General features: G+C 40.9%; 3 protein-coding genes across 5 annotated transcripts; 2 read left to right on the forward strand and 1 right to left on the reverse strand.

Annotated features, from left to right (window-relative positions):
• The first annotated feature begins 8,258 nt into the window (after positions 1-8,258).
• LOC6605763 (bestrophin-4) lies at positions 8,259-10,155 on the forward strand. The gene is made up of 6 exons (XM_002030542.2): positions 8,259-8,350; positions 8,412-8,522; positions 8,571-9,318; positions 9,390-9,581; positions 9,636-9,849; positions 9,904-10,155. Exons 1-6 carry the CDS (start codon positions 8,280-8,282, stop codon positions 10,146-10,148), a joined length of 1,581 nt encoding a protein of 526 aa, XP_002030578.1. The 5' UTR covers positions 8,259-8,279; the 3' UTR covers positions 10,149-10,155.
• Positions 10,156-10,173: 18 nt separating this feature from the next.
• On the reverse strand, positions 10,174-12,562 carry LOC6605764 (bestrophin-2). Its single transcript, XM_002030543.2, has 4 exons — positions 11,957-12,562; positions 11,787-11,897; positions 11,143-11,686; positions 10,174-11,083 (listed from the first exon to the last, which is right to left on the reverse strand). Exons 1-4 carry the CDS (start codon positions 12,025-12,027, stop codon positions 10,208-10,210), a joined length of 1,602 nt encoding a protein of 533 aa, XP_002030579.1. The 5' UTR covers positions 12,028-12,562; the 3' UTR covers positions 10,174-10,207.
• Positions 12,563-14,587: 2,025 nt separating this feature from the next.
• On the forward strand, positions 14,588-20,371 carry LOC6605765 (cationic amino acid transporter 2). Of its 3 annotated transcripts, none has more exons than XM_002030544.2 (7): positions 14,588-14,929; positions 15,761-16,054; positions 16,182-16,466; positions 16,519-16,623; positions 16,891-17,706; positions 17,776-18,051; positions 18,137-20,116. In XM_002030544.2, the coding sequence occupies exons 2-7, from the start codon at positions 15,814-15,816 to the stop codon at positions 19,603-19,605; spliced, it is 3,192 nt and encodes a 1,063-aa protein (XP_002030580.1). In that variant the 5' UTR covers positions 14,588-14,929; positions 15,761-15,813; the 3' UTR covers positions 19,606-20,116. The 3 variants fall into 3 exon arrangements, with proteins under 3 accessions (XP_002030580.1, XP_032574363.1, XP_032574364.1); XM_032718472.1 differs by having other exon boundaries at positions 14,608-14,929; positions 15,734-16,054; XM_032718473.1 differs by lacking the exon at positions 18,137-20,116 and adding an exon at positions 20,132-20,371 and having other exon boundaries at positions 14,723-14,929.
• The last annotated feature ends 205 nt before the right edge of the window (positions 20,372-20,576 follow it).

Genomic DNA, 20,576 nt, shown 5'->3' on the forward strand with positions numbered 1-20,576 from the left:
CATGTTTTCCATTTCGAGTGTAAACAAAATTCTAATACGTTCAACATATTGCTGGAAAATTGCTTTCCTTTCGGCATTCAGCAAGAGCAGGAAAAGCAGCAGAAGGCAGCCAAGGAGTAGCAGCCGAATACGAAAGTATTGTTAACCAACAATAACAACAACACAAAGGGGGATGTCTGCGGCAGGGGGTGGCGGCTATACATTGTGGGTGGTGGGCGCTAAGTGGGTGGCAAAAGCGAACGAAGAACGTCAAACTTTTGATGTTGCAATTTGTAATTCAAGCAGAAAACGAAGCGAGCAAATTTTTTCTGGCTGCTTTCTCCGCTTTTCTTTTGCTTTTCCGTAACGTTTTTTTTCCATGTATGTGTGTGTGTGAATGAAATTCAGCAAGAGTGTGCGTGTGTGTGTTAGCTTGGGTACGGAAAACTCGTGTGAGGGAATTTTATTTCCAGGTTTGTCGGTGGCTCCGGACAAATGACGACATAACGAAGTTGAAATTTACTATACGGAAGATGAAGTCGCGGGGTTGGTCAAGTAGCAAGCGGAAGATCAATTTGGGATCCAATGTTCATTTCTTAATAGGTCATTAAAATGAGCAAAGAGATTAAGATTGTTAATTTAAATATAAGCTGGTGGCATTGCATTAAAAAGATTGTATTTCATTCACAAGCGTGCTTATAGATTAGTATTGCATACTTGTAGGCACTATTATAAGCTACCTTAATTAGTTCTAAGTAGTTTCTTCTTTCCCATCATTATCTATTAAAGGGGTTATATTGGAATTTTAGTAAATATTAGTAGTAATTCGAGTGCCATTGCACTTTTATCATCACATGCACAAGTTTCATTACAATTTTCCAAACTTCAAACACACTTTACCTGCCAGCACCTCCTGCTGTTGAGGCCCCAGTTTTTCCAGCTTTTGTTGTGGCGACCAACTCAGGCTCCTTTCGGAACTGGTTTTCCCATTCACATCTGAGTTTGCTTTTCATTTTTGCTTTCTTTTATTTCTTTGCCCACATTTTGTGGCCTCATTGTGTGGGCTTAAGAAAAGCAGAGGCACGAAAAAAGTTTGCAGTTTGAAATATTGTTAAGCGTGGCCCAAAAATCAGGAGCAAATGAACTGATACTGGGTGCAAAAAAGAAGAGAATACTTGTTGAAGTTTTCAATTCCTTGGTTATCCCTGTTCCGAGCACTTGAAAACCGAACAAGTATCGAGTACTTATCCGCCTCCAAATACTTTCACCGGATTATCCTTGTTATATTCTTTATTACATTTGGGCTCTCTGCAAAGTCGCGCCCCTATCATTAAAGTCTAGAGTTAATTGTCCCAAGATTAAGATCGTTTTTGCTTGCTCCTTTCCTTCTGCTTTTGCGACTTTATTGTTATTTACTTAGGATCCGTAGGAACCCTCCCTATGTGAGGGGTTGGGCACCCGATCAATGACTTAACGCCTGACTGCAAGTCTAAGGAGAATTATTTGGAGCGATGAGAGCAGCTGTCGCCGAGGACATTACTTTCTCACCCCTTTTTCTTTTCAGCCACGAAACCCTAATTTTCTATTCATTGCCAATTTAAGTGCGATATAAATAATTTGGCAGTTACCAGGTAGAATTGTCGCTGACTTTGATGGAGAATCGAGAAGGAACGGGATGTAGGTATAGGGATAATTCGGTTCCCTAGATAATGCATTATCAATTCGTTAGGGTTGAATTAGTTCGATTTAAACGTTTTCGGTTGGTTTTTTTTTAGATTTTAGGGGTGGCGTTTCCCGCGATAGGCTGTAATTGATTATGCAGAAATTTTTCACTATTTTGATAGGGTAGTGGTTTTGGTTTATTTTACAGATCAGGGGTTCCCGATTGAACGGGTTTTGTTAGGATTTTTTGAATGCTTAAGTGGCATGAGTAACTATGTATTTCGTATTCAAGTTTTTAATTTATTCAATAGGGCTGCCACCCCAAAAATTAAAACTTTGTTTTGATTTGATTAGTGATTTTTTTGCCAGAACGTTTAAATGCCTTTCCATACATTTTTTTAAATGCATTTTAATTTTAAATTTCTATATTATTCTAAAGTTAAGACACTTTTTTAAAAGCTCGAACCCCTCGGGAACTTTCAGTTAATTCATTAACGCTTCTTTCATCTTTTGCCAAACAATTTTGCAGCAAAATTTCGCTGCCTTGTGTTCTTTTAACCAAATCAGATTACTTATAATGCCATCTTGATTGGCGCCGCTTCATCAGCTTCCTTCTGGTAACCAAAATTTCATAATTAATTAAATTATTTAATTTACTTTGTAGTACACACATATTTGAGGCAATGCCGCGCTGCCCCTACCACTTCTCATTCGGGCCAAGTTAACAAAAAACCTTGTTAGTAATTGCGGTAAATGTGATTAGAAACTTTGCTGGCTCATCCCGCATCTTTTCTTGCCCGCGCTTACCGCATTTCTCGCTGTTTTCCCCTATTTGATTTTTAGCATCGGAAAAGCAAAAACTTTTAACCTACACAGATACTCACGCACACCCAAGCACACACAAATAGAGCCGAGACCCGTAAATAGTTAGTTCACCTTTACGTGCGTTAATGATGTTTTCTCAATCAAAAAGTTAAATCTTTGGCAGCGTTAGAAGCGGAATTTTTGCACGCAAAGTTTCGGGGGAAAATGGGTGGGCGAGGGAAAATTTTGGGTGGGACAAGCGTTTTTTGGCTGCTGCCAAACGAATCGAACAAGAAAAGCTAATTACAAGTAGCGGAAAGTTGTGCGTGTTTCGACTTGAATGGGCCAAAAGGGCCAGAAAGAGGGGATATCTAGGGGAAAAGTGGAGTCCGGACACCTGTTCGAAGAAAAACTTTGATTGGTTTTTATATGATTTGCACGGGCGCTAAGCTTCTAGGCGGCTTTTCGCTTAAATGTGTCAATAATTGGCCTACAAAATTTGTATCTTCTAGTTGGAGAGCTTTATAATTTTTCCTTTTTTATGGGTCATAAAAGTTTCGAAATGAAAGTAATGAGGAAATGATATTAATATAAGTTCGAAGTTTAACAGTAAAAAAATTAGGGGAAGAATATGTATGAAATCAATTCATGGAATAATAATTTTTTGCAATATTTCAGATCAATTTTGTAAATTTAAGATCATAATTTTGCAGCTACAACTTCCATAAACTCCCTAAATTTTACTTCGGTTCGCCTCACGAACTTCGATTTCCTATTCACTCAATGAATCGGGTTTATTCATTTATTCATTTGAAGCTTTGCCAAACATTCCATTTATAGTTTCCTTAGACACCAAAACTGCCAAAGTCTTTTCTTGAGGACTTGAATGCCAAAGAGTTTTGATCCCTGGAAAATAAAGGGGAAACCGGGGGCCGCCTTGAATAACTAACCCCAACACTTACTGCCGAAAGTATTCCACCGTTGCAGTCGCCCCTGTTTCATAACAATGGGATTTCCCCCAATTTCAGTACTTTTTAGCTCGACACCCAAATTGTTCTCAGTTCACTGAGGGGGAGGGTGGGCCATTTTAATATTAAGCTAAGCTTGTCCCATTCTACTGCTGCATTTCGGGTGTTTTTCCAACCCTCCTCCTTATAGCATCACTGTGTGTGCGGGAAAAAGTTTTTATCTACAGCCAAATAGTTCTGGACTATTTCTCCATCAATTTTATTGGTAATACTTAGACAAAACTTTCTTCGGAGGGGACGAACAGCCCGGGCTTTAAGTGAAAGGATTCAAAGCGTAAAAGTTTGTTTGGTGAGTTTCCTTTTGATTTTCTTTCTTTTTTTTGTGTTATTTGGAAATTAGAGAAGCGTTTTGTACATCAATTTTTTGTCTTTGCTTGTCTTTTAATAAATTCTTGAAAAATACTTGCAACTTTTTGAGTAGATGGAGTGGAGATGGATAAACTAATAAAATGAGTTTCCGAATGCTCGTCGGCTTAATTGTAATTACTTTTTCCAAAGGCCCGAGCTGTCTGTCTCCTTCAGTCTTCGCCGCTCGCTGTGTGTGAAAAGTTTTGCCAACTTGTAATTATCACTTACAACATGGAGCTGCCAGCCCCGCCCACTCCAACATTTTCTCCATTTTCCAGGTTTAACAAAACTGCCAACCACAAAGGCAGAGTTGCGGGGTTGGGGGCCGTTCCGCCCACACACATGTAGCTTAATTAATAGACATCGCAAAGTGCAGGGGAAATACCTCAATCCCCCGCTCCTTTGGCATGATGTAGCACGATCCTGGCCACAATAATAATTTACATTTTAAGCCAATTTGAAAACGGCCAAAAAAGAGAGCATTTCCATTTTCACAGTTAAATAAAAATTAATTACAACAATTTATCGTCGTCGTCGCAGCAGCCACAAAAAATGTTTCAGCTTATAGGCTCGACATTCGGGTTATCCTGGACTTAAATAAAAGTAAGACAAATTTAAGAATCTCTTTCATAATGTATTTTGCATATTATTTGTAGTAAATCAGTGTATTCAAAGTATGCCAAATTATTGAAATATACATTAAAATGTATTTATTATTTGGTCTATAGTATTTCTTCAGGTTTAAGAAACATTAATCTTCTATAGTTGAAAACAAATTACATTACTCATTTAAAGTTTAGTACTAATTTTTTTTTATCTTGTTTATTCCCAACGTTGAATAAAAATCATCATACCCCATTTGCCTTAAAGGCTCCAGGGTATGTAACGAACCGAATTACAAGGCGTACAACCCTCAGGACAACTGTCCAACTTGGACACGCCCCCTCGCCGCCCCTTAGTTGTCCAAAAGCCCCATCGTAATGTGCGGCTTGTTGTTGTTAAACGTCGGCTAAAACGCAAATGTTAAACCCTTTCGTTAATGCAAAATAATTGCTACGGTTCGTGGTCCGAGTTTTCCCAGTTCCGCAGAAAAAATTGTACCAAAAAAAAAGCATAAAATGAAAGTAAAACGTCAAAACGGTATTTTATTCCTTGCCTTCCGCCCTTTTCCGGCTTTGGTGGGTTTAAAAATTAGAGCGAGGTCGGTGAAAAAAAGTGGGCGTGTGCCGAGTTCCGTTTCATTTAGTTTTCAGTTTCCACCTAATTTACCCAATTGGGCAAAAGTGCTTTGTCATAATCAGCCCGGGAGCAAGGTTCGCATATCTAATGAATGCGCAGAACGCCACGAAGCCAACTTTTTCCGTACAGCTGAGTGGGATGGCTGGGATCCCGGGGCTGGGACTCCTCCGCTGGGCACATATTTATCGAGTTGCTAATAGCCTGTCACATAATTAGCTCTCTAACAACCGGAATCGGACTATCCTTGCCATGGGAAAAGGTTGCCGGGCTGAATGACTGATATTAGCCTTGGCTTAGATGAAAGTCAAAGTTGGCCAAGAGCGATAATGTCCAAGATATCCTAATGCATCTTGGTTTTGTCGGGTATTGTGCCCCTTTTCCGATTCGAGTCAAGATTGTGGCGGTTTTTGTTCGTTGGCAATAGTATAATCTTTAAAGTTGGGTCTGCTGGCTCAAAATCAAGGTTGTGTTGATGAATGAGATTGAAATGAAGATGAAGTGAAAGGATTTAGGATACAGAACTAGCAAATAATCTGCAGGATAAACCGAAATATGTTAACAACCATTTTTGGAATAGATTTGCTTAAGATTTTAAAGCAACTCACAATGAGAAGTTACTTGCTTACTTACTTTATTTTATAGTTCTTACCATAAAATTGAAGGCCTTTCGTATTATAATAGCCTAAATTATATTAACTAAATGGGCACCAACTCTCAATCTCCACGGTAAAATCAGTGCTAACTATAAAAAATAGATTTTTATGCATGAAAATATTGCATGGTTTTCCCTGTTGTGGCGCAATTTTCAACAAAACCCTACCTGAGGGCCACCTCATCAGTTTCAGCTTGTTGCATATATGGGAACTCTGAACCTCCTTTTTTTAGCCTCCCTACCAACCCTCATCATTCCTAATCAAGCGACAGAAAGAGGTGGGCATCGAAATAGAAATACCTAATGCGCCTTCCCAAAGGTCGCATTAAACCTGAACCAAAATTGACTTTGAAAAATGGTGTGAAAAACACAGGGGAAACTCCGAATGCAATGATAGAAAAAAGTTCGCATTAAATGCATTTTGCATGACTGTGTTGCAATTAACGGCGTGGAGCAGCTGCAATCAGGCAGGGCAACAATTTTATACTTATATTTAGAGAAATAGAAACGATACAATCTAAAATAGTTTGTAAAATATATGCTGCATAGCAGCATTTCTTATTTTTTAAGCTATATTAAAATATTTTTAATATTTTTTTCCAATTAAACAACGTTTATATTATTGTACCCATCACTGTAAATTCATTGACAGCGAAATTGAAGCGATGATTATTGTTGCAACGCCTCAATAATTCTGGCAGTTTTTTTATTTGCTCTTTTTGAAAAATGGTCACAAAAAACAACATCAGAGGGAACACAACCGTCAGGCAAATATTGTCTGCCAATGGGCAAATGCAGAAATGCAAACGGAGATCTGCTGGCCATGCAAGTGTAAGTTGACCGTGTGAGATGATGATGGCCAGAACGGCCAGCGATGATTGCCATGGATTCGCCGGGCATATATGCGAATATGTATATGGCAATGGTCAATGCTAATTGCCAATTATGGACAAATTCGCCCGAGCGCGAAATTAAATTAACCCCTTTTTTGTACAGCCCCAATATCGCAGGACGAAAATCCGCATCTGCAATCCTCAACCGCGTCATCAATCAGGAGCAGCAGGCGACAAAACACAAACTACGCGATGTGCAAATATGAAATATTTATGGCCACACACATGTCTGCCTCAATTGCTTCCACGTACATGGGGCATACGCGAATTGGCAACGGCCTTTGGTCGATCGAACAACTTCATCAACCAAAGGCCAATTAGTCGTGTCCAGTTGAAGACCTAAAGCGATTGCATCAATCGCTAAATTTTATTAATTTTTAAACGAAATAGAGTTTTGCTAGATATAATAATTAAATAATTTACCACTTAATCTTTATAATATTGCTAAAAACACCATCCTTTTTGATATGTAATTCTTTGGAAATGTAATTCATTAACACAGTATTCTCCAATTACTTACAACCATCTCTCTGAACTTGCTTATGATTTAATGCAATTATGAAAAAGAGCCAGCGCTTTAATAGCAACATATCGATCTTCAATTATGTGTGGCAAAGCACACAGAGTGCTGGTAAAAAAGCAAGCCCCAATAATGCCCCAAATGAGTTAAGTGGCGAGGAGAATCGGAAATATTTTACCCTTCAGTCGCCCTCAATCTGAGCATTAAATATGTTGTATATGTGATAAAAAGTTGCCATAGTTTTACTTTCTCGCAGTGGGGCGGCCAATGTAATTTCATTTCGTTTTTGTCGCGATTTTTCCAGCGGGGAAAATGCTGTCAAGTGTAAAAAATAATAACACGCATCGCGTCAGATTTTCCATGTTTGGTTATGATAATGGAAGGCACAATGAGAGCCCGTTGGATATACACTTTTTTCATGTGGTTTTTCCGTTGTCAGAAAGGACTTTTCTGGCACATGACACAGGCACATGGGTATTGTGGCTTATAAATGATTTACAAAACAGTACGTACTGTCTTAACGCATCAAAGAAAACCTTTGACACAGGAAGCAATGAATTCGATCGCAATTTCAGCGGGAGGCCTCAAAAAGGGGTAATGGAACAAGCTAGGAATGTTGTACCGACTATGTAATACTTATTAGTTATTGTTGTACACTCTACGCATATCCTGCATTTCGAAAACTTAACTAGTTGCAATCTAAAGTTTACTACACATTATTGTATTAGTATCACTGTAGACTTGTATCTATTCATAACACCTTCATTAGTTTCAATTGCGCGGTATAAAAGAAAATAAAACGGAAATGGTTTTCGGAATAAATAAAATTGCTCATGGAATACTTTTAAGGCCAGGGAATATTTTGTGTGTGAAAAGCAAATACATGTCACTGATGTTGTGCTATCACCTTTTTAATCATGTCTTTTCAATTATTTTGCGACAGGTTTTTTGTCTTTATTACATGTTACTCCAGAAAATAAAAATAATATTGAATAATACAGCTGAAACATTGTTGAAGGGCGAAAATAAATACAACTGTGCTGATTTTTCTCACCCAATGTAAAGAATAATTATTTGAAGTAAAGCTTTGCTTTCACTGTCATTGTTAATGGAATCTTACCCATCTGAAATATATTCAATACGCATTTTTCATCATGACTGTGACCTATACGTCCCGTGTGAGCACCTCGAGTGTTTTCAGTAATTTCTTGGGCCTGCTGGTCAGGTTAGTACTCGAAATATTTTTTTTTCGATTTTAAGCTTTAAAAGGAACACATATTTCCAAGATGGCGCGGCAGTATTTACAAGTTAATATGGTTGGACCTTATTGTATTTTTCGGATTGTACTGTTTACTGGCAATTACATATCGTCTGTTGGTAAACGAAGAGGGCAAAAGGTTAGCATTTATTTGTATTCCTCTTAAAAATAACAAGCTTGGTCGCAGGTTCTTTGAGGCCATTATGTCGTATTGCGAGAAAAATGGCTCCCTCATTCCGTTATCGTTCGTTCTGGGATTTTTCGTGAGAATCGTGATGAACCGATGGTGGGACCAATACACCACCATTCCTTGGCCAGATGGAATTGCCATTTTGATAAGCACCAGTATCCATGGCTCCGATGATAGAGCCAGGGTCATGAGACGAACTATCCTTAGATATGTGTGCCTGTGCCAGGTGATTGTATTCACCATGATATCACCGCGTGTCAAGCGTCGATTCCCCACCTACACTCAAATCATTGAGGCTGGCTTCCTGCTGGAAAATGAAAAGAAAATCATCGAGGCCATGGATCAGGCCTTCCCAAGTTATCCGAAGCACTGGATGCCCATCGTTTGGGCAGCTAGTATTGTGATGAGAGCGCGGAGGGAGAATAAAATCCGGGATGACTACGCCGTTAAGACGATCATCGATGAATTGAACCAGTTGCGCGGAAATTGTGGATTTTTGCTCTATTACGATTGGATTAGTGTTCCACTGGTCTACACCCAAGTGGTCACCGTGGCCACCTACTCCTTCTTCCTGTTCAGCGTCCTCGGACAGCAGTGGAATGAAAGTCATTCCGACGAGGATGGTACTAGGATCAGGAGATGGTTTCCGATCCTGACCGTTCTCCAGTTTTTCTTTTACATGGGTTGGCTCAAGGTGGCCGAGACGCTGATAAATCCCTTCGGAGAGGATGATGACGACTTCGAGGTGAATGGTTAAGTTGGATTCACTATTACATCCAATTTATACATATAGTCTAATGCTTTACTTCACTGCAGCTCAACTGGATAATAGATAGGAATATTACTGTTTCTTATTGCATTGTGGATGAGATGCACCAGGAACATCCGGAACTTGTTAAGGATCAGTATTGGGAAGAGGTCTTCCCTAATGAAATTCCATATGCTCAGCCAAAAATGCGTCAAAATCCTCCAGCAGCTTCTACGGCCTATATGGAATCGCAATCAAAAGTAGTTCTTTTCTTGTATTCTTACTAAAGAATAAGCTAATTTCCTGTTTCTCAGCTCCAGAAACGTCATGGATCTGCAATGTCTACTCTTAGTACCCGTTCGCGAAACAACTTCCGACAAAACTTCCTGGGAAGACCATCTGCCACTGGGAGCTACTCAGACTCCATCCAAATGGAAGATGGGCCCTCGCGAGTGACCTTCAGTGAGAATCAATTTGATTTGCCACAGGATGACGCAAACAGCTCACACAAGCCATCGCAATCCACAAGTATGCTTTGTATGATCTAAATTTATTCGCTCTTCATTTTCTCTCTTTTTTCAGTTGACTTCAACGATCTAATTGAGCAGCGTCGTCGCGAACGCAGGGAACGCATTCGACACCGATTTTTGGATATGCAGAGTACCCATCTGCGCCACGATACCTCCGGTGCTCCTTATACGATCACAGTTCTTCGTCCTCCATCCGATGAAACTCTGTCCGAGAGTCAGGAAGCAGGGGACAGAGCTCAGCAGGATCCATCGGGCAGCAAGGAACCCCCTCCAAATAAAACGGAAAAGCAGGATTAGAAGCGAAAGAAAAATATTAAAATAACAATTTGTTTCTGTACATTTTAAGGATTCATTTGTTATTTCTTAGATTCCTCACTGTCCTTATCATTGTCCGTGTCGTCCTCCCTCTTCTTCTGACTGATGTAGCTTCTGTCGGTCTGGACCTCAGAACTCTTCTGCGGGACATTAGTACGACTTGATCGTGCTGATCCATTCGAAGCCAGATCCCCTTTAATCAACTCCATGGCGAGGGCGGCTTGTTGCTTCTGCCGGTTCACACGCTCCCTGTCCCGCTTCTCCTTTAGACGGTCAAAGTCGTCCTTGTTGCTGGAATCTAGAGTCCTTGTGTCTACCTCGTTCTCTTCATCGACCTTCTCGTCAAGGGTATCAATACTCTGGTTGTCATAGGAATACGATACCGACACCGAACTTTTGCTCCAACTAAACTCCCGGCGTGCAAATCGTATAGTTACTTCCGTGTTGTATTCATCCTCATCGTCGAACTCTGTAAAATCGTTTTCCAAACTTACTTCGCTTTTCGTCACGGTCACGGGTACAACTTTTGGTATGCCCAATCGAGCGGTAGAGGCCTCCGGATGTTCGGCCCTATCGGACTCCACCGCATATGGCAACTCAGCGGGAAACACCTCATCCCAATACTGATCCCTCACCAATTGCGGATGATCATTGTGCATCTCATCAACGATCAAGTAACTGACTTGCAAGTTGCGATCGATCAGCCAGTTCAGTTCAAAGTCATCGTCGTCATCGCCAAATGGACAAATCAATGTCTCGGCCACCTTAAGCCAGCCCATGAAGAAGAAAAACTCCAGAGTGCTGAACAACGGAAAGTAGTAACTAACGATATTATTGTAGTGCTTAATATCCCGATCGATCCACTGGTGGCCAAATATCGAGGCCACGAAGTACGAGTAGACGGCCAGGGTGACGACCTGAGAAAGGATTGAGTTTGGAATAATCCATCGGAATAAATCGCTTAGAATAGACTAACCTGTGTATAGACCAGTGGCACTGAGATTGTATCGTAATGGATTAGCATATTGCATCCAGCTCGGAATTTATTGAGCTCATCTATCATGGACTTCAGTGAGAAGTCATCCCAGATTCGACCTTCCTTTCGAGCTCTTGTTACAATACTGGCGGCCCAGACGATGGGCATCCAGTACTTAGGGTGCTTTGGAAACTTCACATCCATTGCCTTCATAATATTTGCCTCGTTGGCGTTTAGCAAACCCACCTCAATTAACTGATCGTAGGTGGGAAAGCGACGCTTTATAACTGGCGATATCATCGATAGCACCATAGTCAATGCCAAGCACACATATCTCATAATCGTGCGTCTCATCAGACGACCATGCTCATCTTGCCCGCGGACCAAGGCACTCACATAAACCGCCAGAGGATCGGGCCAAGGAACCGTGATATATTGATTCCACCAGCGTTCTATGATAATGCCCACATAAAACCCCAGTACGAAAGAGAGCGGAATCAGGTTGCTATAGCTGTGACAGTACATCACAATGTCCTCGAAAATACTAGTGGTTTAAGGGGTTGGAGGTTATATAAATTAAAATGTATTACAAGTGGTATAGTGCACTAGTATAATCTCTTAAAATTATGAAATTATCTACTTACGGCTTATCGACGTCCCTGAGAGCATAGCGATATATTACAGCCATGAAGTAGAAGCAGGACAAGAATGCCAGAAGATCCACCCATATTATCTTGTAGATACTCGCGCGCCATCTGCCGATTGATCAGATACTTAAGTAACTTTGGCAATGGACCAAACGTAGATGGCTCACCTCATCAAAAGCTTCCAGAAGCAGCCGAAATGGCTGCATGTTGCCACCTCAGCGGTGTAAGAGACAGTCATACTCGAGAATTGTCAATTGGAAAACTTTAATAATACCGAACGGGTATGGGAAATCGACTTGGCAATGGCAATGACAATTGGATTGGGAAGGGGAAACACTTTGTGAGGCCATAGGCAAAGCCAACTTTGAAATTAGTTCTAGTCTTTGGTTTGGCTCGGGGGTAATTTTCCCACTCAAGCATTAAACGAAGGCAATTTGGTAGGCGCGTCACATTTTGTGGGCGTAATTATTTAAATTAGATCATTTATATTTGCCGCCAGGCCAACAGACAACAACCCACAAAGGCCAATTTGCCACACGCTCTTGCCCGCACATGTGATGAAGTCTGCTCCTGTTCCTCCAGCTCCTCCAGCTCCTCCTGCTCCATCCCATATATGTTTGCCTATCTGTTTGTCTGGCGGCATCAAGAAGGTGCAGTAAAATTTTAATACCCCAGCAAACATTCTGAATAGCCAAAGCGGCAATGATGTGATTTTTCCCACTCCAACGGGGAAAGTGTGAACGAGTATCTTATCAGCAAAATTCTGCTAATGTTACGATGCTCGTTTTGTTGATATCACACAAATCCTGCTGTAGTCGCGAAAAATCTATAAGATATCATAGCTAAATTCTATAAATATAATTTATACATTCGAATTAAGGTGAATAAAATAAATTAAAAATAAATTAAATAAATAAATAAATTAGTACTTCGAAGAATATAAGTTCTCATGACATTCGTCTTGTGATTAATTTGGACGTGAAACTTATACTCTGAAGTATCAGATATAAAAGTGGAAAAAAATGAGCAATACGCAATTAAGTTTGGTTTAACAATGTTTCTAATCAGTTAATAGATAATTAAACAGCTGGTAACGCATTGCATTGTTTACAAACGAATTTAATATGGTCGACAAGAATTAGTGAGTAAAAGTATTGAAATCACAAATGGCAATCGCTGGTAGAAATAGGCGGTTATACGGGGAATATCTACACACCTGAGCATTGCAACCACCGAACAGAATTTGTTTAATCGGCTTATCTGGTATCAGCAAATCATATCAGCAGTTACGAAATCCAGTCATTCATTCACCTTCTTATATGGCCTGAGTTTACGTAATCGTAGATTTCATCGAGATAAGACACATAAGGTGGGTTCTTTAAACCGAATGCAGTTTTGATTCTATCAATCAAACTGAGAGGAAGTCAATAGTCAAAAAAAATACTAGAATTATAATATGAAGCGGAGCTCATCAACCGACTTAACCACTTTTTCAAATTGAAAAATTGACACTCGACAGCTAACGACAATAAAAACAGCAACATTTAGACCAAAAACTATGTGAAACAATAGCAGTGCGAAGACGAGCAGAAAGCATTTATAATTGTGTTCGTCTGTGCGATATTATTACTGCATTCCACTATATAGACGGCCAGTTCTCGTAGCGCTCTCCATATATAGGGGCCACAATATTATCTTACACTTTCAGTTAACGCTATACACTGAAACCGTCAACAAGCGAGCTGCGGCGTGCCAGTGCGAATGAGAAAGAGATACGGTGCGAGAAAGAGATAGCAGCACGAGCGGGATAAAAGTACGAATGCTCGAAATCTAAAGCCAAAAAAAGGCAGATCGGAAATGAAGCAAAAACGTGAATACAAACAGTGTTATCTAAAGCAACATAAATAACAAAATTCTGGAATTGCCTTGTAGTGGCGGCAAAAACAAGAGCAACAAGCACAGAACAAAAATCTGTTGTTTCGCTATCGCAAGATCATAAAACCGAAAGTCGGAAAACAACAACAAAGGCAAACAGCAGCCACCATATCATAGCAGCACCATCAAAAACAAAACCAGCAAAATGCGACGTCACACAGTGTGACTCAGCCCCTCTCCCTCGCACCTACGCCCCTCCCGCTCGCACACCTGCTAATTTTTTGTTTTCGCTCTAATTACAACCCAGATCATCTCGAAAACCCTCCGATCCCCCGAATAACGCCTTATCTCCCCAAAATCCCGACGACTTGAAGTCGCCTTCGTCTCTTATCAGTTTTGCTTCGGATGTACACTGAGAGAAATCGCGCCTATCTAGACTTAGATTTACCAACTCTATTTTAAAAAGTAAGCTGTTTCTTTCTTACAGTTTATTTATTTATCGGACCTACAAATCAATTCATGAAAAATTATTTTTAGTTTAAGATCGACATTAAATATGTTTGTGTTTCGTTCTGAAATTATTATACCCTATTTGTTTTTTTTTTTATATGGGTTGCATAGAAATTGCATAGAATTACATTTTAAATAGATCTTTATGAAAGAAAAGTTTTTTAAGTTTTTGCATTGATCGTATTGTGGGTTAAGTAAAATAATTAAATTTCGACATATATTGTAGTTACAAAATATTGTTTACAAGAAGTTTAAAAGTATTTTCGATAATTTTTTAATGGATTTCAAATTATAATTTTTGACCAATTGTTTTGTTACGTTATCTTTAATATACGGTGTTCAGTACTAATGATTTATTGTTACCCCTATAATTGAAGATACCTTTTTCTCGCCGTGTACCCCGCTCTCCTCGTCCATGGCTACCAGTCCCTCTCGTCGGGTGGCGGAGGAGACTCGAGTTCGGCTCGCCGGCCTGGTGGTCTTATCTTAGGAGGAGAGTGCGAAGAATTCGCGGCTGTAATACGACACCAACAGGCTGCAGACAGACTCTCCCAGATCGCCAAGTATGTCGGGCACAGTCTTGTTGTCCGTTTACTATTGTTTTAAGTGAGAGAAAATTAATAATAGACGACTTCCAATTCATTAATAAGAAACAGACAAAGGCGGGGCGACAATATTAGCTTAGAGTGCATTGGAGCAACAACTGCACTTGGAATCGAATATATGTGAGTGAGGACGGCAGTGTTTCAAAGTCGGTGAGTGCGGAATCAAGTTTACCATAATTATATAAACTGAGCATAACTATGCATTCGACAAGTCCGGCAAACTCACCTAGACCCACTTAATTATCTTCGTTTAGGGCAGAGCAAACGAATTATAAAGTTAATAATAGAAAGGCAAACACAAAGCTGCACAAGATATTCTACGTAAAAACTTGAGCATCTGCTTCTTATCAAAGTGTGGAAAAGGTGTGGGTGCTTTGGTTAGTCACCCCTAGAAAAATATAATAATGAATGACTTACAGCGTTAATTCTAATTAAGTTAATTCTCAAAAACAGACGAGTTTTGTTTGCACACCTGTTCCCTGTCGGTAAAAATTGTATTTAAAAAACCAAATCATGATCCTTTCTTGTTTATTGATATTGGATTGCAAATCTATTCTACCTCTATCATCATTTGTGTAATTTTTTTCTTAAGACTTTACCTATGCATGAATTCAGTAGCCTAAATTAACTTTTTCCAAGTTATACTACATATTTTCCATTATTTTAAGACCACCACCGTTTTCTTATCAAACTTTCTTTGTGAAAGGCGCTTTCGAAAACTTTTCCATTCAAACTTCTACACCTCTAAAACCTTCGCACATAGCACTCCCAACCTATGTATGTATCACCTATACTGAATTCTAAGTGGAACAATCGAGTTCAGACTCACAATAGCCCCGCCATTTACGATTACATTTTGAGCTCCATTATTTGCATTATACAATCAAACGGCGTCACAAGATAAGACAATACGCGGATCGAAGTGCATTATGATCTTGTCTAAACCTCTGAAAGACACTCGGCGAATTTTGTTCGTTCCAGAATTCCAGAGTTTACTGAACTTTCCGCCAATCGAGGGAGATAGATACTGAGAAATGGTTCGCCAGATCTCGCCCTGGAAGGTTCTCACCCGACGCAAGAATCTCCAAGCGGATGGCAGCGAGGGGGAAACGAAGCTGAATAGAGTTCTGGGTCTATGGGACCTCACGGCCCTGGGCGTCGGATCGACCTTGGGAGCTGGGGTCTATGTGCTGGCCGGACAGATAGCCAAAGATCAGGCGGGTCCGTCGGTGATGATATCGTTTGCCATCGCGGCTCTGGCATCTCTGCTGGCAGGTGAGTTCGATTTGGACTAAAGTAAAACCTCTATAATAAAAACCGCTGAAGTTTTGTTTTGGCCTTAACAAACTATATAGCTGACTATGTAAATAAATATTTTGTATCTTTCATATTTTCTTTACAGGAGTTTGCTATGCGGAATTTGGCGCTCGAGTTCCCAAGGCTGGATCGGCCTATGTATATAGTTATGTCTGCATCGGGGAATTCGTAGCTTTTGTCATTGGATGGAATCTCATATTGGAATACGTCATTGGAACGGCTAGTGTTTGTAGGGGTATCAGCCTGTACCTGGACTCCCTACTAAATGATACCCTGAAAAACACATTCGCCGAGGTTGCTCCTATGAATGTCAGTTTCTTGGGCAGCTACTTTGACTTTTTGGCCTTTGGCCTAGTGGTTGTTTTTGGCGGTAAGAGCACTGATAAACATAAATAATTAAAATAAATATATAAATGTTTCAGTTGCACTGGCCTTTGGCGTGGAGACATCGACTATGGCAAACAATTTTGTGACGTGTTTGAATATATTTATTTTGGGATTTGTCATAATCGCTGGCGCTATAAAAGGTAAATATAGTTTCAATTCTCACTTCTTAATAAACCTTAAGTAAATAAATAATGTTGAGTGTTTTGTTCAATGCATTCATGCATAAAGTGCTGCATTTTTCAACTGGGCTGACCTAAATGGAAAATCATATCTATCAAAATAGCACTGTAATAACAGAAATTCCTGGATATTCAAAAATGTTCCAAAAACCTAATAGAGTAATCATATTGTCTTATTCCCGATTCCGTTTCTTAATTAATTAATGTTCTTAATTTTTATCTCCCCAGCTGACTATTCCAACTGGACGGTGGATCCGAGCACTGTGAGTGCGAATTCTACTATCGGATCCGGTGGTTTTTTCCCCTTTGGATTTGAAGGCACTCTTCGTGGAGCAGCCACCTGCTTCTTTGGCTTTGTGGGATTCGATTGCATTGCCACCACAGGAGAAGAAGTCCGAAATCCTCGTAAAAATATTCCGAAATCGATTCTGCTCTCGCTGCTGATTATCTTTTTGTGCTATTTCGGAGTGTCCACTGTGCTGACATTGATGCTGCCGTACTATATCCAGGATGTTAACGCACCACTCCCATATGCCTTCGAGTATGTGGGTTGGCCAGTGGCCATGTGGATTGTCACCGTAGGTGGTTTGGTGGGTCTGCTGGCCAGTCTCTTTGGCGCACTGTTCCCACTGCCCAGGGTTATGTACTCGATGGCCCAGGATGGTCTTTTGTTTAAGTTTCTGGGCAAAGTGAGTCCGAGATTCCGAGTTCCAGTCACCGGATCTATTGTGGCAGCTCTTTTCACGGCTGCAATTGCCGGACTCTTCGATTTGTCCCAACTGGTCAGCCTGCTCTCAATCGGCACTTTGTTGGCCTACAGCGTTGTGGCCATATCCATAATGCTTCTGCGATATATGGACTATTGTGAGGTGGACGAGAATCCAGGACAGACGGAAGTCAGGGCTTCGGAAACCACTTCTTTGACTTCGAGTTCCGAGCCATTCACATTCGGTTCAGTATGCACACAACTGTTTAATGTTCATCGAGTCCAGGAGCCCAACGCAATATCCTCAAGGATTGTGGGAGTGCTTTCAACATTGTTTTGTGAGTATTGAATATATTTAATTAAATTGAATTATTTTAGTTTATAATAACCTTTTCTCTATTATGTAGGCCTAATTGCCTTGGGCATTGGAGTGCTAATTATGCAGGCGCATCCCTTAATCGCCTCCAAAGAAGTTTGGGCCTTGACCCTCCTGATTGTTTTAGTCGTTCTAATGTTGCTGGTGATCTTTTTGATTTGCCTCCAGCCAAGAGAAGCTCGTCGTAGATTATTCAGAGTTCCCTTTGTACCGATTGTTCCTGCCATCAGTATCTTCATCAATATATATCTAATGCTTCAACTGGACACCTGGACATGGATACGATTTGGAGTCTGGATGATTGTGGGTGAGTCGCACTCCACATTAAAATACTTTTGCATGTGGTAGAATGTAGTGCATGTTGCACCTTTGTACTAACTTAAATGTCCTAGGTATACCCGTATTTCTTGCATGCTGGTATTTATACGATTGCAAGAATCCAGCGAAGAGAAACCCCGAGAGATGGGCCTTCTACAAGGCACTAAAAGGCTTACAAGAAAGTCGAGAGCAGGAGTATCATTGCATATCGAAGGAGAGTGTTTTGACCCTAGAGACGCATCTAAAGAAGAGTCCGAGCAGTAGCCTGGATAGAATTCAGAATCTTAGTGATGTGGGCGACGAGTTGGTCGAAATAAAGAATGCCAATGGAAAGGTGTTTTATGTGGAGGACAACAAGAGTGAGAATTCCACTGCCACCTTGGGCTCCAACCCAGAATCTCCATCGCGGGAGGACGAACAGTCGGTAATCGCGATGCTGGACGATGTCCTGAATGCCGAGGATACACAGCAAAGACAACAGGAGCTGGACCTCCAACAACAGATGATTTTCGAGCGGCATTTCAGCATGGACTCTGAAATGTATCCAAGTGTTATAGAAACTGTGATTGTGGCCACCGTTCACAGTAGCAGCGATGATGATGAAGTCCAGAGTGGGATTACCCTTAAATTGAGTAGATACGATGAATGCAAGCTGGTCGCCCATCAAATGCTGGAGGAGTTGTTCAATAGCGAGGCTTTCTACGAACAGTTGGAGAAAGTTAAGGCCAAAGAGGTTCCTTTGGTAAAAGGGGATAAATTGGAGGAGGAAGCTGAATCTGTAAATGGCGCTGAGGCTACCAAGCCAGTGTTTGTGTTCCAGCGTTTGGCCTCACAGACTTCCATCATATCCCAGGCCTCTATCATTGAGGATCCGCTGCATTCGACCAAGTTTAAAGACCGATTAAGCCACATCATTATGAATGCCAATGCCCACCAGGTGAAGGTAGTGGCCAAGAGAGCCGAGAACATGGATGACGAGGAGGAGCTGGAGCAGGTGCAGGCTGAGGAGACCAAAACAAGGCCGCTGCTAAAGCAATCGAAAAGCGAAACCGATGTGCGTCGCTTAATGCTCAAGGCCATCAGCGAGCTGAAAATCGACCGTAATGAGACTGGTAATGCTGATGAGGTCCCCGCCGAGGTGCTTACCACCACAGGAAACCCCTCAAAGGACCCAGTTCCCGGTGCAGGTCCTATTGCAGCTCCAGTTGCAGCGGCGGCTGGCAGCAACATACCGCGTCCTCCTAAATTCGATCCGGTTCTGTACAAGACCATCAACAGCATTAGTTTACGCAAACAGCGACCCAGTTTGAATCGCCAGCATATCGTGGATGCCAAGAACCCGGCGCTTTTGCGACCGGAATCGCAGACGGAGACGCGTCCGGATCCTGGCGAGCAACCGGAGCCGGAGCCGTTGCCATTCAAAGCCAAATTGGAGGCCATATTGCAGCGGGGTCCCTCACACCGAACACAGCAACATCCGGACCTGGTGCGTCGCCAACGTCCGCAGTCTACCTACATAGAAGTGGAGGAGCTCGAAAGCTGAGGGGGTTCCATTCCTACCTGTACATTACGGTCCCCCATGCCAACCCATCCAAACCCAATAGCCCCTGGTGAAACCAAAGAGGGTGCCATTTTACCCCCCAGTTAAAAGTAGTTAGGTCCAGCACGTGAAACGGAATGCAAATGTAATTGGTTCTGTACATATTTAGCATAGCTGTAGTTACTAGTTTGTAGTTGGAATCTTAGATAATAAGTGCACGGTGGATTGTGAGGGTAAGCTTGGAGGTCCTTTAAAGATTTTAAATACAAAAAAAATTTATTTATATTTGAAAAATATATTTTGACATCTTAGAGTTAAATAAATACATACAAATGTAACCATTTAAAGGAAATTAAGTGATAAAGTAAATCTATATAATCCTCACAGTGCCACATAAACTAGCCCGCATGCCAATTTAACTCAAACTAGTCGTAAAAGTATTAAACAAAGAGGTATTATAAGTTTCAAAAAGAAGTGCATGCCTAAGATACCCCAAATCCGTAAACTAATCGCTTCTCCACTCGCATAGGACTTTCCATATACTTTTTCTACGGACTGCCCAACAGCTACAGAGAGATGAAGCGACAAAGGGCCGGATGGCAGAAGCTCAAATACAGCGATCGTCTCTGAACGGGAAAACATCGAAATGTTGATAATTATGTATCTATAAAGGTGTACATATGTGTACACGGTTGCATCACTAAGCCAATTTGATAAATTGTAAACAATTTGCTGGTTATAAATAAAAATCTAGTTGTAATTAATAAAAGTCAAATGAGTTTACCTGAATGGGCCCGAGGAGAAAGGCAAGAATGGGAAGAAAGAAATGTGGACGGCAACTGCAGCCGCTTCCGGAATCGATTCCCCGATGATCTTACAGATACGTAGAGTGTGCTGTATTAATAACACAATGAATGGGGATCGTTCATTGTCGTTTAATTCCCAGTGGCCTTGTCTTGAGCATGGCACTTTCC

The sequence above is a fragment of the Drosophila sechellia genome, chromosome 3L (assembly GCF_004382195.2).
Source record: "Drosophila sechellia strain sech25 chromosome 3L, ASM438219v1, whole genome shotgun sequence".
NCBI lineage: Eukaryota > Metazoa > Arthropoda > Insecta > Diptera > Drosophilidae > Drosophila > Drosophila sechellia.

Coding starts and splice junctions, on each gene's coding strand:
- LOC6605763 (XM_002030542.2), top strand. CDS start 8,280: ATGACTGTGACCTATACGTCCCGTGTGAGCACCTCGAGTGTTTTCAGT. Junction 9,319..9,389: donor AGGATGATGACGACTTCGAG/GTGAATGGTTAA, acceptor ACTTCACTGCAG/CTCAACTGGATAATAGATAG. Junction 9,850..9,903: donor CAAGCCATCGCAATCCACAA/GTATGCTTTGTA, acceptor CTCTTTTTTCAG/TTGACTTCAACGATCTAATT.
- LOC6605764 (XM_002030543.2), bottom strand. CDS start 12,027: ATGACTGTCTCTTACACCGCTGAGGTGGCAACATGCAGCCATTTCGGC. Junction 11,898..11,956: donor TTCTGGAAGCTTTTGATGAG/GTGAGCCATCTA, acceptor ATCAATCGGCAG/ATGGCGCGCGAGTATCTACA. Junction 11,687..11,786: donor CTCAGGGACGTCGATAAGCC/GTAAGTAGATAA, acceptor TTAAACCACTAG/TATTTTCGAGGACATTGTGA.
- LOC6605765 (XM_002030544.2), top strand. CDS start 15,814: ATGGTTCGCCAGATCTCGCCCTGGAAGGTTCTCACCCGACGCAAGAAT. Junction 16,055..16,181: donor TCTGGCATCTCTGCTGGCAG/GTGAGTTCGATT, acceptor TTTTCTTTACAG/GAGTTTGCTATGCGGAATTT. Junction 16,624..16,890: donor AATCGCTGGCGCTATAAAAG/GTAAATATAGTT, acceptor TTATCTCCCCAG/CTGACTATTCCAACTGGACG.